General features: G+C 42.4%; 1 protein-coding gene across 1 annotated transcript in view; it reads left to right on the forward strand.

The window, feature by feature from the left end:
* Positions 1-16,018, forward strand: part of LOC140426956 (A disintegrin and metalloproteinase with thrombospondin motifs 2-like) — a 365,539-nt gene extending 349,521 nt beyond the window's left edge. The window contains exons 19-22 of the mRNA XM_072512267.1: positions 3,798-4,005; positions 9,864-9,993; positions 10,862-10,966; positions 13,379-16,018. Of these exons, the coding sequence (XP_072368368.1) occupies positions 3,798-4,005; positions 9,864-9,993; positions 10,862-10,966; positions 13,379-13,833 (898 nt within the window). The 3' untranslated portion in view covers positions 13,834-16,018. The remainder of the gene's footprint in view (positions 1-3,797; positions 4,006-9,863; positions 9,994-10,861; positions 10,967-13,378) is intronic.
* The last annotated feature ends 1,107 nt before the right edge of the window (positions 16,019-17,125 follow it).

Here is a 17,125-nt window from a genome sequence, read left to right on the forward strand (position 1 = left end):
GACAAAAACTAAGGTATATCATATTGCAAAGGCCAGTGGCAGGCTGGAAGATTGAGAAACTTTCAAACATAAATAAAGGGACGTTAAAAAAGTAATAAAAAGAGCTAGGGTAAATTACAGGGAAAAAAGCTAGCGCAGAATATCAAGAACGATAGCAAAAGCTTCTACGGATAGAAGAGAGTCGCTAAAGTCAATGTTGGTCCCTTGGAAGATGAAACTGGTGAGTTGGTAGTGGGGAAAGACAGAAATGGCAGAGATGCTAAATCAATACTTTGCCTCAGTTTTCACTGTGGAGGACACTAGTACCATTCCGATAGGAATGGGCGATTCAGAGGGAATAGAAAGGCTGGAACTTGGAACAATCAGCATCAATAGGGAAACAGTACTCAACAAACTCTTGGGATTGAGGGCAGACAAGCTCCCCGGGCCTGATGGCCTACATCCTAGGCTATTAAAGGGAGTGGCAGCAGAGATAGTGGATCCATTGATTATAATATTCCCAAATTCCCCGGACATAGGAAAGATTCCAGTGGTTTGGAAACATGCTAATGTAATGCCCTTATTCAAAAAGGAAGGGAGGCAGAATGTTGGAAATTACTGACCAGTTAGTTTAACATTTGTTGTTGGAAAATTGTTAGAATCAATTCTTAAAGATGTAATATCCAAACAGTCATAAAGTCAAAGCAATATCCATCAGAGTCAGCATGAAGGGCAAATCATTTTGACTAATTTGCTAGAGTTCTTTGAAGATATAGTAAGCAAAGTGGATAATGGGAATCCTGTAGATGTAGTATATCTGGACTTCTGAAAGGCATTTGACAAGGTGCCACACAAAAGGTTAATTCACAAGGTGAGATCACATGGGATTAGGGGTAACTTATTAGCTTGGATAGAAGACTGGCTGATGGACAGGAGACAGAGAATCGTGATAAATGGATCTTTTCAGGATGACAAGATGTAACTAGTGGGGTGCCACAATTTCGTTCCTTGGGCTCCAGCTAATTACCATCTATATTGATGGCTTGGGTACAGGGATAGAGGGTACTATAACCAAATTCACAGATGACACAAAAATAGGCGAGACAGTAAGATGCAATGAGGAAATAAGAACCTTACAAATGTATATTGATAGGTTAGGAGAGTGGGCCAAAATGTTGCAGATGGAGTTTAACATGGATAACGTGTGAGGTTTGGTATTTGGGTCGGAAAAATGGGAAGGCAACTTATTATCTAAATGGGGAGAGACTTTGGGGTGCTCTGATGAATAGGACCTGGGTATTCACGTGTGTGAGTCATAGAAAACTAGCATGCAGGTGCAGCAGGTAATCAGGAAAGCAAATGAAAGTTGGCATTTATAGCAAAAGGAACTGAATATAAAGGTAAGGAAGTGTTGTTAAAACTATACAAGGCATTGGTGAGTATGCACCTGGAGTATTCTGCACAGTTTTGGTCCCCTTATTTGAGGAAAGATGTAGTGGCATTGGAGGTAGTTCAGAGGATGTTCACTAGATTGATTTCAGAAATGACGGGTATGCTGTATGAGGAGAGATTGAACAGTTTAGGCCTATACTCTCTAGAGTTTAGAAGAATAAAAGGAGATCTAATTGAGCTTTACAAGATGCTAAAAGGCATGGATAAAGTAGACGTGGAGCAGGTGCTTCCTCTTGTGGGGCATTCTAAAACGGGAGGTCATAATCTCAGAATAAGAGGTAGCAAATTTAAAACAGACTTGAGGAGACTACTTCTCCCAAAGGGTTGTGAATCTGTGGAATTCACTACCCCAGAGTTCAGTGGATGCAGGGACAGTGAGTCAATTTATGGAGGAGTTAGACAGATTTTTAACTGGTCATGGGTTGAAGAGTTATGGAGAATGGGCAGGAAAGTGGAATTGAGGCCATGATAGGATTGGCCAGGATCACATTGAAGGTTTTTAGGCTCGGGAGGCTAACGTGCCTACTCCTGCTCCTACCCCATGTGTTCTAGAGAGGAAATGCACTGGCTGATTTCGCAATTCAGCTCTTGATCTGTAGCATTGTAGATAACAGATGAGCAACGTATTTCCATGCCGAATGGAGCAGACTCGATGGGCCTAATTCTGCTCCTATATCTTACAAATTTATAATTTGTGAATAGAAGGTCTCACAAATGGCAATGAACAAAAGACCAGGTAATCTGTTTTAGTGATGCAGGTCCACCCATTTTCTTTGAATAGTGCAACAGGGTTTTTTACTTTGTGAGCGGGTAGATAGTATCTCGGTTTAACATGGCAGACAAAGGACAACAGCTTTGAAAGTGCAGTCCTTCCTCACAACTGCACTGAGGTGGCAGCCTAGATTATTTGCTTGGTTCTGTATTGGCTCTTATACTCACAAATTCCAATTCCAAGGCAAGAGTTGCCACCACTGAGGCAAGGTTGATACCTTGTGATCCATGGGGTTCCACACTGAACAATTGGTGAAAAGGTCAATCAAACATTATTTTGATGAAGACAGTGCTTCTTTTGTTTTATTCCTGACCCTGCAAACGAACCAGGCTTTAGAAGAAGATACTGTCCCACCAATTGTTTATTTCTGCGTGTTCTGCAGATTATCTGGTCAATGTCTCATTGCTGCTTGTGGGACCTTGCTGTGCCTAATTTGGCCGCTGTGTTTCCAACATTAGAACAGGTAGTCAAAAGTACTTAATTGGCTGTGAAATGCTTTACGATGGGCTTTGCTCGTGAACGGCACTGTGTAAGTGCAAGTCTTCCTTTGCCTTTTCTGTTCAAAATAAGTGAATTAATTTTGCTTCTTGAGAATTGTCCTGTGCCTGGCGTTTACCATGTCCAAATTTGGGAATGTGAAAATTACAATTCTATCTGTTACATGCTGTTGGAAGTGAAGGGAAAAAAAGTGTTTGATAGATCACTTCTACTCATGGGATATTACAGCACCCCCCCCACTCCTCCCCCCCACCAGGCATGTTATCAGTGCATGGAAGTGGGGTGGGGGGGGGGGGGGCGGCAGGGGGTGGGGGGGGACTAGTAAAATACGACAATTGGGTCGCCGACAATCTTCCCATCCATGCCCTGCTCTCATAGTTTGGAGATGGGCAAGGAAACCATTAAAATGGTTACTTAAGGATTTCAATTCACCTGCACTAGCAAAATCCACTGGCACTGGAAGACAGGTGGGAGCGGGAAGGCTGTTCTACCACCAAAGTTGTTGAAAGAGTAGAAAAGAGGGGTGACCATCCTTTTTTCTTTTTTGGGGGGGGATATCCTTTGCACATCAGGAGCACCCCCCCTCCCTCCCCCAACCCACAAGATTGTATCCCTTACTTTATGCCTCCCTACCTGACCTCCAAAACTCAAACTCTACTCCCTTCTCCCCTCCCTAGGGTGCCCAATCCTTCCTGACCAAAAATCTAATGACGGGAGCAAGCAACATGCCTCCTCCCACCCCGTACAATTCAGCCTACAATCTCTGGACATCATTCACGCTCAAAAGCGATCCACACCGACCCTCCTGGAATATGCTGGCCCTCGTGTATTACTTTAAATTAGTGTCTTATCACTGCTTTATTTATTTTGCAATTTTGAAAGCTGTGCCTTCAATTATTTAAGTGGGGTTACGGGGGCATTTCGTGAATGTCTATTTGGTTGATGCATTGCTTAAATTTCCTATTTTCTTGAGTTCATTAAAAATAGTACTCAGCAGAATTTGAACACCATACTAATTAGAGTGGTGAGATCACAACATGCCACGTAGGTATTATAAATGCTTTGACTTTCTGGTAATTTAATTTGTATTTTGCAGATGGATTACCGGAGATTGGGAACCATGCACTAGAACTTGTGGCAAGTCTGGATATCAGATTCGTACTGTCAGGTGTGTGCAGCCACTCCATGATGGTACCAACCGCTCAGTGCACAGTAAGTACTGCAATGAGGATCGGCCTGAGACCAGAAAACCTTGTAATCGAGAACTCTGCCCTGCACAATGGAGGATAGGACCTTGGTCACAGGTAAATTAAGGGTTATTGGTATTTCTTGTTTCCCATTTAAGATTACGCTAGAAACCTCACTGTGTGTCTGGAGAATTGTTGTGACTCAGTGTTACTGAATACCGCTTGCAAGCCACTCTGAAGCATGGAAGAATTTAGTTTAGACGGGCAGCATGGTCGGCGCAGGCTTGGAGGGCCGAAGGGCCTGTTTCTGTGCTGTACTTTTCTTTGTTCTTTGTTTTTTGATTCGGTTTTGGTATTGAAATTGGTAGAGACTTGCTGATGTATTATTGGTAGGAGCAAAAGAGTCAACAATTCGATAGACTCTTGGTAGACACCGCTGATTTGCTAGACACCCCTTTGGATTTCGGCGGCAGCGGTGCGCAGGGGCCTTCTGGGAGGTGAGTAGCGATTTTAAAACCACTTACCTTTACAGGAGCAGCCCTTTGGATTTCGGCGGCAGCGGTACGCAGGGGCCTTCTGGGAGGTGAGTACTTACTTTAAAACCACTTACCTTTACAGGAGCAGCCCTTTGGATTTCAGCGGCAGCGGTGCGCAGGGGCCCTCTGGGAGGTGAGTAGCGACTTTAAAACCACTTACCTTTACAGGAGCAGCCCTTTGGATTTTGGCGGCAGCGGTGCGCAGGGGCCCTCTGGGAGGTGAGTAGCGACTTTAAAACCACTTACCTTTACAGGAGCAGCCCTTTGGATTTCGACGGCAGCGGTGCGCAGGGGCCCTCTGGGAGGTGAGTACTTACTTTAAAAAGCCTTACCTGGTCCCGTGTCTGTTCTTTTCTGTTTTATTTGTTTTTATATAAGGCGGGAACCGGAAGTACGACCCGCGGACCTCTGGGAAGTACCCCCCCCCCCAACCAATAAATTCTGGTGGAGAGGAAACCCGAGACACTACACGTGTAGTGTCTCCCACCCGCCCTCCTCCTCTAACCTAATAATAAGACCCACTGGTGTAAGGTAAGTGCCATATTATATTATTATTATATTATTAGCTTTGTGCAGGTCAAGGTTCGGAAGTGGAGGAGCAGTCTCTGTCAGCGAGAGAACCTGAGAACATCTAAGACACTCAGAAGGTAAGAAGATAAGTAAGTGATTTTTACTTATTTTTACTTTTATACCTTTTTTCAAATTGTGTGTGTCGGGGGGAAACTGAAGTGACATCACAGAAAAGCTGTGGCCAGAGTGGCTGGTTGGGATTCTACCCTAAATTTAAAAAAATTTGAGTATTTGGTAACTAATTAAACATAATAACTTAATTATAATTTAGAGGGATATCTAAGCCAGAGATCGGAGAGTACTATAGTTAGAATCGCATTTCTATTAGAAATCTAATGCTAGGAAACAGATAGTTGACAGTAACTTTGACATTTTTTTAAAAATATTTTTTTTTTAAAAGACTAATTTTAATTAATTGACGCAATGTCAGTTAGAGGGGTGCTGTGCTCTGACTGTGAGATGTGGCAGGTCCGGGAGGCTTCCAGCGTCCCGGATGGCTTCATCTGCAGAAAGTGCACCCAACTGGAGCTCCTCACAGACCGCATGGTTCGGTTGGAGCAGCAATTGGATGCACTTAGGAGCATGCAAGTGGCGGAAAGCGTCATAGATCGCAGTTATGTAAATGTGGTCACACCCAAGGTGCAGGCAGAGAAATGGGTGACCACCAGAAAGGGCACGCAGTCAGTGCAGGAATCCCCTGTGGTTGTCCCCCTCTCGAACAGATATACCCCTTTGGATACTGTCAGGGGAGATAGCCTATCAGGGGAAAACAGCAGCAGCCAGAGCAGTGGCACCACGGCTGGCTCTGATGGTCAGAAGGGAGGGTCAAAGCGCAGAAGAGTAATAGTAATAGGGGACTCTATAGTCAGGGGCACAGATAGGCGCTTCTGTGGATGTGAAAGAGACTCCAGGATGGTATGTTGCCTCCCTGGTGCCAGGGTCCAGGATGTCTCCGAACGGGTAGAGGACATCCTGAAGGGGGAGGGCAAACAGGCAGAGGTCGTTGTACATATTGGTACTAACGACATAGGCAGGAAGGGGCATGAGGTCCTGCAGCAGGAGTTCAGGGAGCTAGGCAGAAAGTTAAAAGACAGGACCTCGAGGGTTGTAATCTCGGGATTACTCCCTGTGCCACGTGCCAGTGAGGCTAGAAATAGGAAGATAGAGCAGATAAACACGTGGCTAAACAGCTGGTGTAGGAGGGAGGGTTTCCATTATCTGGACCACTGGGAGCTCTTCCAGGGCATATGTGACCTGTATAAGAAGGACGGGTTGCATCTAAACCGGAGAGGCATAAATATCCTGGCCGCAAGGTTTGCTAGTGTCACACGGGAGGGTTTAAACTAGTATGGCAGGGGGGTGGGCACGGGAGCAATAGGTCAGGAGGTGAGAGCATTGAGGGAGAACTAGGGAATAGGGACAGTGTGGCTCTGAGGCAGAGCAGACGGGGAGAAGTTGCTGAACACAACGGGTCTGGTGGCCTGAAGTGCATATGTTTTAATGCAAGGAGCATTACGGGTAAGGCAGATGAACTTAGAGCTTGGATTAGTACTTGGAACTATGATGTTGTTGCCATTACAGAGACCTGGTTGAGGGAAGGGCAGGATTGGCAGCTAAACTTTCCAGGATTTAGATGTTTCAGGCGGGATAGAGGGGGATGTAAAAGGGGAGGTGGAGTTGCGCTACTTGTTCGGGAGAATATCACAGCTGTACTGCGAGAGGACACCTCAGAGGGCAGTGAGGCTATATGGGTAGAGATCAGGAATAAGAAGGGTGCAGTCACAATGTTGGGGGTATACTGCAGGCCTCCCAACAGCCAGCGGGAGATAGAGGAGCAGATAGGTAGACAGATTTTGGAAAAGAGTAAAAACAACAGGGTTGTGGTGATGGGAGACTTCAACTTCCCCAATATTGACTGGGACTCACTTCGTGCCAGGGGCTTAGACGGGGCGGAGTTTGTAAGGAGCATCCAGGAGGGCTTCTTAAAACAATATGTAGACAGTCCAACTAGGGAAGGGGCGGTACTGGACCTGGTATTGGGGAATGAGCCCGGCCAGGTGGTAGATGTTTCAGTAGGGGAGCATTTCGGTAACAGTGACCACAATTCAGTAAGTTTTAAAGTACTGGTGGACAAGGATAAGAGTGGTCCGAGGATGAATGTGCTAAATTGGGGGAAGACTAATTATAACAATATTAGGCGGGAACTGAAGAACATAGATTGGGGGCGGATGTTTGAGGGCAAGTCAACATCTGACATGTGCGAGGCTTTCAAGTGTCAGTTGAAAGGAATACAGGACCGGCATGTTCCTGTGAGGAAGAAAGATAAATACGGCAATTTTCGGGAACCTTGGATGACGAGTGATATTGTAGGCCTCGTCAAAAGGAAAAAGGAGGCATTTGTCAGGGCTAAAAGGCTGGGAACAGACGAAGCCTGCGTGGAATATAAGGAAAGTAGGAAGGAACTTAAGCAAGTAGTCAGGAGGGCTAGAAGGGGTCACGAAAAGTCATTGGCAAATAGGGTTAAGGAAAATCCCAAGGCTTTTTACACGTACATAAAAAGCAAGAGGGTAGCCAGGGAAAGGGTTGGCCCACTGAAGGATAGGCAAGGGAATCTATGTGTGGAGCCAGAGGAAATGGGCGAGGTACTAAATGAATACTTTGCATCAGTATTCACCAAAGAGAAGGAATTGGTAGATGTTGAGTCTGGAGAAGGGGGTGTAGATAGCCTGGGTCACATTGTGATCCAAAAAGACGAGGTGTTGGGTGTCTTAAAAAATATTAAGGTAGATAAGTCCCCAGGGCCTGATGGGATCTACCCCAGAATACTGAAGGAGGCTGGAGAAGAAATTGCTGAGGCCTTTACAGAAATCTTTGGATCCTCGCGTCTTCAGGGGATGTCCCGGAGGACTGGAGAATAGCCAATGTTGTTCCTCTGTTTAAGAAGGGTAGCAAGGATAATCCCGGGAACTACAGGCCGGTGAGCCTTACTTCAGTGGTAGGGAAATTACTGGAGAGAATTCTTCGAGACAGGATCTACTCCCATTTGGAAGCAAATGGACGTATTAGTGAGAGGCAGCACGGTTTTGTGAAGGGGAGGTCGTGTCTCACTAACTTGATAGAGTTTTTCGAGGAGGTCACTAAGATGATTGATGCAGGTAGGGCAGTAGATGTTGTCTATATGGACTTCAGTAAGGCCTTTGACAAGGTCCCTCATGGTAGACTAGTACAAAAGGTGAAGTCACACGGGATCAGGGGTGAGCTGGCAAGGTGGATACAGAACTGGCTAGGCCATAGAAGGCAGAGAGTAGCAATGGAGGGATGCTTTTCTAATTGGAGGGCTGTGACCAGTGGTGTTCCACAGGGATCAGTGCTGGGACCTTTGCTCTTTGTAGTATATATAAATGATTTGGAGGAAAATGTAACTGGTCTGATTAGTAAGTTTGCAGACGACACAAAGGTTGGTGGAATTGCGGATAGCGATGAGGACTGTCGGAGGATACAGCAGGATTTAGATTGTCTGGAGACTTGGGCGGAGAGATGGCAGATGGAGTTTAATCCGGACAAATGTGAGGTAATGCATTTTGGAAGGTCTAATGCAGGTAGGGAATATACAGTGAATGGTAGAACCCTCAAGAGTATTGAAAGTCAAAGAGATCTAGGAGTACAGGTCCACAGGTCATTGAAAGGGGCAACACAGGTGGAGAAGGTAGTCAAGAAGGCATACGGCATGCTTGCCTTCATTGGCCGGGGCATTGAGTTAAGAATTGGCAAGTCATGTTGTAGCTGTATAGAACCTTAGTTAGGCCACACTTAGAGTATAGTGTTCAATTCTGGTCGCCACACTACCAGAAGGATGTGGAGGCTTTAGAGAGGGTGCAGAAGAGATTTACCAGAATGTTGCCTGGTATGGAGGGCATTAGCTATGAGGAGCGATTGAATAAACTCGGTTTGTTCTCACTGGAACGAAGGAGGTTGAGGGGAGACCTGATAGAGGTATATAAAATTATGAGGGGCATAGACAGAGTGGATAGTCAGAGGCTTTTCCCCAGGGTAGAGGGGTCAATTACTAGGGGGCATAGGTTTAAGGTGAGAGGGGCAAGGTTTAGAGTAGATGTACGAGGCAAGTTTTTTACGCAGAGGGTAGTGGGTGCCTTGAACTCGCTACCGGAGGAGGTAGTGGAAGCAGGGACGATAGGGACATTTAAGGGGCATCTTGACAAATATATGAATAGGATGGGAATAGAGGGATACGGACCCAGGAAGTGTAGAAGATTGTAGATTAGTCGGGCAGCATGGTCGGCACGGGCTTGGAGGGCCGAAGGGCCTGTTCCTGTGCTGTACATTTCTTTGTTCTTTGTTCTTTGTTTGATTAAAACAGCTTTGTGCTTGATTCTTGGAAATGTTTTATTTTAGCTTTGCTCTTTTTTAAACTAAGAGATGAGTAGGTAGCAATTCTGCTTTTGCAGATCAATAATCTGCTGCTGAGCGCACCCAATTGAATTGGATTTTAGGGCTTTATTACTGGTGTAGTTTTGGCAGTGTGTTTTCAGCAGTGTGCGCACACATTTCTCAGAAAAACTGGTTAATTAGCAAGAAGTTCAGTCTAATTTAATTGGTTGTTAGTCTCGCACCAGTTTCCAACTTGGTACTGAGCTCAATCCGATTCTGCTCTGTTTATTTCCCATTTGCATAGACATTGCTGTTATTAAAAATGTTTCATCAAGCTTGTTGCTCATTATTGATCGATGTGCTACTTGCACTTGCTTACCTGCTCAAATGTTTCTACCTTCTCCTTGTATGGCAGCAATCATGCATATGTTATGGCTTTCCTGTTTTTTTTCTCAAATGTTCAATTTGTTGTTTTGTTAGTGTTCTGTAACCTGTAGCAACGGAACACAGGAGAGACAGGTCGTGTGCCGAACAAGGGACGATATGATTGGCCACTGTAAAGAGGGAAAGCCAGATGCCATCCAGATATGTAGAATGCCTTCATGTCACAGTAAGTCACTCGGATTGCATTGAAGTTATAGTGAGAATTCGGTGATTAATGTTAACCTTCAGAAGAATGAGGAATCATTTCCTGCCAGTAATGAAGGCAAACTCCTGCACTCTCAATCAGAGCTATTCTCACAGGAAACATCAGTCAGAGAATTGAGGCGACAGTGTTTTTAGTCCTATTTCTGACTCATGGCCAGCCAATGGTTAGCACTGCTGCCTCACAGTGCCAGGTTCAGTTCCAGCTCGGGTGACTGTGTGGAGTTTGCACTTTCTCCACGTGTCCGGGTGGGTTTCCTCCGGGTGCTCCGGTTTCCTCCGGGTGCTCCAGTTTCCTCCCACCGACCACAGATATGCAGGTTAGGTGGATTGTCCATTCCAAATTGCCCCTTAAAGGTTAGGTGGGGTTACTGGGTTACGGGGATTGGTTTAGGTCATGGGCCTAGGTAGGGTACTCTTTCCAAGAGTCGGTGCCGACTCGATGGGCCGAATGACCTCCTTCTGAACTGTAGAGATTATACAATTCTATGGTTCTTTTCATTTGGGAGCAGGCAATAAGAGAATTCATCCTCCTTCTTATACCACCAAATATAAAGTTTAAACATTTCCATTAGCCCTTAAAAGTATTAGAATGTGGCAATAACAATATGATTTTAAAATGTTGTTGAACATGTACATATTGCAGAATTGCTTCATGGATATCTCTCTAAACACAAAAGACAAAAGCATGAACTGTTTTGATATAAGTGAAAATAAATAATATTATTGTGAATAGCAACAACTTAAATAGTGAAGTGTAACAATCACAGAATTTTATTTCATTCATTCTGTTTAATATGTTAGTTATGATTTATATGTTCCATTCTTTCTAGAAAACTCTTCTCTGCAAACATCACTCACTTCCTCCAAAGGAAAGTCTTTAATCCAATGGCTCTCGCGTCCAGATCCAGCATACCCTATTCAGAAAGTTTCAACAAGTAAATCACATTATAACTCTGATCCTGGCTTTAAATGCATGCTGTTTCTCACGTGGATTTTGCCCTTCCTTGTGTCCTTTTCTCTTCATAGTGCATTTCTCTGATTAGCAACTGCATTCTGATTCTAATACTTCTACTGGGCCCTGGTGCACAGCCTGCCTCTTCTCCAGAGCTTGTGCAGCACTAGTGATGGAGGTCCACATGAGTGACTTCACACTTCGATGGAGGAATTCTACAGTACGTTGCAGGCCTCTGAATGGGAGCTGTCTCCGGCTTGCTTACTGTTTGATTTGTTTGATAACAGGCTCTAATGAAACACAGCCTCAGTTTGACAGAAACTGAGAAATTTATTGTGAATGTGATCACATCACAATAACATCTTCTTGTGCTATTATTTCCTCCTCTCTAAATATCTTATACTTTGTTAGAATTTCTAGAATAGTTTGTGCTATGACCTAAATTAATAGTAGTTGCAGTAACTTCCTTTCCTTCTCACATGTGTTGCTTTCCGAGATAGATTTCTATTGCTTGACATTGTGCTGTTTCACTGTGCGGAGTGGGGATTAATGGCTCGTGCTCTATTTATAGATAGCAGGTGCATGGTTCCATTTTCATCTGTGGCATGTTTGATAATTGAGTTATTGTGCTTGAGTGAGCATCTGCTTGTGTTAATTGGCTATTGTCATCAGTCACATATATTTGACTGGGCTAATTACAATACGGTACCTCATAAAATTTCTTTTGTTTAGAAAAATGCCTTATTTAAGGAGGAATGTAATAGTTTTTGTTACTACTACAGCCAACGAGAAATAAAACAGGAAGCAGCCCATGAACTGAGCCCTTCCCCAATACATTACAATGATAATCACTGCCATGTCTCGCTGTTGATGCAGACAATTACCAGTGCTAGGGATAATTTTTTTAAATTGAAAATCAAAAGTGCAACATTTTAAGTATCATGGTTTGGAAATAAATGATGAAAAATAAAACTACTGAAAACATGGTCATATAAACAATTCAATTATTTAGTTTGGGAGGGAAAAGTGAAAAGCACTTTGACCATGTCATTGTCATGTGATCACATAACCAGTTTTTGTTGTAAGTATTTCAGTGGAAGTTTTAGGATGTGATAAATCTGACAAACCAGGAGAACTGATGAGCCACAACTATTGCACTGAAAGTGTTATATGTGACATAATTGGTGTTTGTACCGATGTGCTCCATTGTAAATTCTGTTACCATAAAGTCACAAAGATTGAACTAGATTAACCATGCTCAATTGCTACAGACAGTGCAATATTGTACTCAGTAATGTGCACTACATCTGTAAGCACTTTGGTTTATCAGGGATAATTTATTGATATTTAGTAAACATTTAATATAACTGTGAGGATGTACCATTTCAGTTTCCATCATTGAATTCTCGATTTTTTTTTTGTAAGATTGGTGACAGTGTTACCAAGTTAACTGTGATCTTGTACATTCAGATGCATTTTCTTACCAATGGAGATCTGGGGACTTGTGTTCCTCCAGTTTGTCATTAGTTTCTGCAAATAAATGAAAACCTATGTCAAGAAATAAAACATTGTCTATTTTTCAATTTTTTTGTAACCAAAGGAAAACATCAGACAGTCACCAGGAAATTCCAGTATCTTTACCCTTATTTCTTCTGTTTTTGACTTTCTATGTTGAACGACTCACGCTTTATGCAATTATTCTAACCTTGAATACGAAATATTCAATGGGACTTACTAAACATACGTCCCAGTGGTACCATATACAGAACTAATTTGGGGGGCATTGCAAAAAAAGATCCTAACACAAATATTCTGGATTTTAAAGGCATTTTTCTAAGCAAATGGCTTTTATGTTCGGTTTGGCCTCTGAGGAAACAAAATATTTGAGAATAAAGACTGCAATTTCACTTTGTACAAACTAGGAAGAATGGGTATAAAAAGCGAGAGAAAAAAATTCATTCAACTGACTGAAACAGTTTAAGAAGCTGTAAGCAAGGGGTGCAGCAAGTTCCACTTTATCTTGAGTGAAGATCAAGTCTCAAGTGAATTCAGTGTTTCAAAAACAATGTATTTTGCAAATTGTAAATGATAAAACTATTTATTTGGTAAAATGCAAGCACAACCAACAAGCCAGCTCAGATATCTGATTGCAAAACCTTAACTAGCGTTTAAACATTAATAATAGGGATAGCCAGTAAAGCATTTCATTCACTTTATTTTTTAATGTAACTCATTTATCTGACTATTAAAATACATAACTCTTTAAAAATTCAATCAACCAACTATATCAACGAGTAGCTGTTGCACGAATCAGCTGCAAAAAAAAACCCCTGTTAAATGATGACATTATATTCTTCATCAGTCTAATTTTCTTTTCACCTTAATATCTTCGCAGAAGCAATTTGTCATGGGGACAAGTCAATCTTCTGCCGTATGGAAGTACTTGCCCGGTATTGCTCTATTCCTGGCTACTACAAGCTCTGTTGCAAGTACTGCAATTCACTGTCTCAACAGTTTGCAAACAAGACCAATAACTCTGAATCCTTGAAGCATGTTAAACCAACTACACTACCGGAGACCACAAAGAAGCCAAGGGTTGTTACCTCTCACCAAGTGAATGGAACAAAAGACAGCGCCGAGAAAAATGCAGTTGGGCAGATGCACAAGACAGAAAATGGTAACAGTAAAAAACCACAACATGAAATTATAACTCCAAGACGGCCAAATATAGTAAGTAACCACAGACTCCAGTTTCTGCTCGACCAGAAGAGAAAAGAAATGCTGAACAATTCTTTGGACAAAAAAGTTTCACCTGTAAAGGACAACCGTTTACCTCATGCAGAGATATGAGTATGGATCATCTGTCAACGGAGAACCAAAGAAAAATGTTATAGAGTGCTTCACTCACGATATGACAGAAACGGAACGGGAAATGAGCGGCAGAATTTATTTTAGCGGTGTTAACACAGTTAACTTTAGTAATCTACCTTATAAAAAGTCAGCATGAAGCATTTGTCTCACAGCTTTGCCAGGCTTCACTCAGACGCACACAGACACAGACACGCATCTTAATAGTGAGTGGTCTGGTTTTACCAGCCAAGGATTCCCTCTGCTGGCTTCCTCTTTGTGGCATAATGCTGCACTATAATGCACTTAACATAGTATTTTCACCAACATTACTTCTTTATAAATTGCAGTAAATTGCCTGGAAGAATGGTGCTGAACATTCCAATTATACCAATGTACTGTATTGGTGGCACATAAGATTCATTCCTCTTAGGACCATATTGTACCTAACAGGGACATAGTCTCCTCAGGTTCTCGTTCAGCTCCTGACTGTGAGATTATGTAAAGAAAAAAAGGTTATTTGTGGTGTTGTATACAGAAAAACATTACCAGCATGTTATGCAGGTTTTGCTTTAGATGCTGTATTCTTAGAGTTTCTTAATTTTTGAAATTTATGGTGCTGGTTTCCTCGAGACATTCCTCAGAAGAAGTTGTAGATCAAGTAAAATCTACAAAAAAGTATTTCTTACGTTTACACATGGATAGAACCACAAAATAATTAATTTGCACTATTTTCTACAAAATAACATTATTACAAACCTATTGATTTTGATTCCAAAGACTATTCCTATGATCTTTAAGGGACTAAAGGAATTCATGTAGCAACCTATAGCATCTAATGTGAAAGATGGTGTCTGGAAGGTATACCCATTGTGATTGTCCTAATTAATGTGTTTATGTATAATGTTAAAACTTCAAATTTGAAACTGCCCAGAAACATCTTCACTGGCAGATTTACACTTTCTGCCATCACATTTGGCTTGACAAGGTAACCGCTTATGTTATTTTAACCTTTTGAAAGGAACCTAAACATTAGTGTTTAACGTGTCTAATCTCATTACAGTATTCTTTTGGCATCTTTTATGAATTACAGTGAATGCTTCTCATGGCTGTTCTCAAGAATAATTTTCTCGTGCATTTAGGTCACCAAGTTAGTCGTACATAATGTTATAGTCATTTGTCCTAGTCATCTTAATGATGTTTCCCCTTCACGTGAGTTCAGGGCAACAGATTTCATCCAAAAATAGTAATTATAGTATAAAGAAGAAAAAAATCATGTAAAGACTCCTCATTCCTGTGCTAAACATAATTATATGAATGACAATGTTACTTGTAGGTCTATGGAATTATGGTCTTTTGGGACTACATTTAACTATAATTCTTGCAAAAATAAATGCAATAGCTGAAATAAAAATAGTGACCACAGGTCAGTCAACATCTGAAAAGAGAAAGCTAAGCTGATGACCCAAACTTCCCAGGAACATTGCCTGCTGCCATTGGGAAATCCTATGCGCCTGGTCAGAGATTTTATGATAAGGTTGTGGTGGCCAGGGACCTCAGAAAATGTGGACCAGTGATTTGGATACGCCAGGACATGAGTCCTGCTTGAAACATAAACCTGTTTCTGTCTTTCGGATACTGATTGATTTGTGCATTTACAGCCATGGTAGACATGTGCCAGACGTAGTCTGAAGTGATTTTCTGCAGTTTCAAACCGACATGAATTTCAGAATACCTCATCATAACAAAAATTCCTGGCAATTCAATGCCAAATTACAGATACCATCTAACACTGAAAGCAATCCCTCATCATTCACTCGCTCAAATTCATTGGTCTAATAAAGCGGTGCTAACAGTTTAGCAAAACACTCATTCTGACTAGTTTATAGATTGCATGTTTTGGGATATTTTTCTTTAACCCTCGGCTTGGGTTTGTTATTCCCAATTGTGAAGGGGTGTGACAGAATTTGTGCATCACTTTATTCAAACAGTTATTTTATTGCATATCGAATGCTGACATTCTAATTTGAAATGTAAAAGTGGTTTATGAGTCGTGATCCAAAGCTTTAATCTTACTTCATGGCATATGTTATTTTCCTTCATGAAGTAGTAGCTCTACTGACTGGCCTTATTCCTGTATGTATGGATAACATCACCTACACCAATTACACTTGCAATTTTTACAGCAGCTCTCTTTTGTACATTATTTGTATATAAGAGTTAGAACCTTTATTTTTAATATTTATTAAACTTGGAACATTTGTGGCATTTTGCTCCTTTTGTCTCAGAACTGTAACTGATTTGTGAATGTTCCTACTCAATGTTACAGTGCTGGCAATATTATGGCAATTTATCTGGTATTTCATTACAGACAGATCCTCATGCGTCATAATTTGTCGGGATTGAAGAGCATGCAGCAAATGGTGTGTGACCCACGTAAATTGTGCAGGTCAGTACTAGAAATAATAGTTCCTATAAAATAAATGAAGTTGGTTTGCTAGAGGATTTTCAGCATAAATCACGCTATTTATCCACTTTGAACAGTGAGATGAGGAAAGGTCATCAGAAAAATCAACAACTAACCAAACAACACTAGGCTGATGAGTGAATAGGGTGTAATCTCCTGTGATCGGTGGGGTGAATTTTCATAGCTGTGTGGAGGCAGGATCAGAGCCTGCAAAATTGGATTGCTCCATGGCGTGCCAGCTTTCAGCCGTGGTCGAGTGGTCATTGTGTAAGCAGAGGCCACTGAGAATTTAACGTGCAGGTATTGGGGTAATTGGGGGTGTTGTGTATTCATAATGTTTTTAGTGTTACCTCACAAGCAGCCTTGTAGCTGAATAAGAGAACTTTAAGACAATGATTGTGTGACATCATCAGAGATTACAGGCGGGATTTAACAGGAAAAATAAGAGTCACGGTTTGGGTGCACTTAGCATGGTGTTTCCGAGCACCAGCAGCCCCCAGAACTCCCCGCTATTAAATTAGACTTGTTTTCAGGCCTCTCCGAGGAAAGGCCCGACGAGGCCGCACTTACCTTCATTTCCTGGAGATCGAGGCACACACTTTGAAATGGGGACCTGATCTCTTGACTCCCCTTGCCCTCCCCAAAACCTCAACCTATCTGTGAGGGCGTCCTCGAGCCCCGCCTCACCCTACCTCATAAGGGCAGGGTATCCCCAGGTCAGATCCCTGGCACAGGCAACCTGGCACTGGAGCACCTTGGCACTGTCAGCCTGGCACCATGCAGTACCCATGACATCCTGGCAGTGCAAAAACAGTGGTGCCAAAGTAC

The sequence above is a fragment of the Scyliorhinus torazame genome, chromosome 7 (genome assembly GCF_047496885.1).
Source record: "Scyliorhinus torazame isolate Kashiwa2021f chromosome 7, sScyTor2.1, whole genome shotgun sequence".
Classification (NCBI taxonomy): Eukaryota; Metazoa; Chordata; class Chondrichthyes; order Carcharhiniformes; family Scyliorhinidae; genus Scyliorhinus; species Scyliorhinus torazame.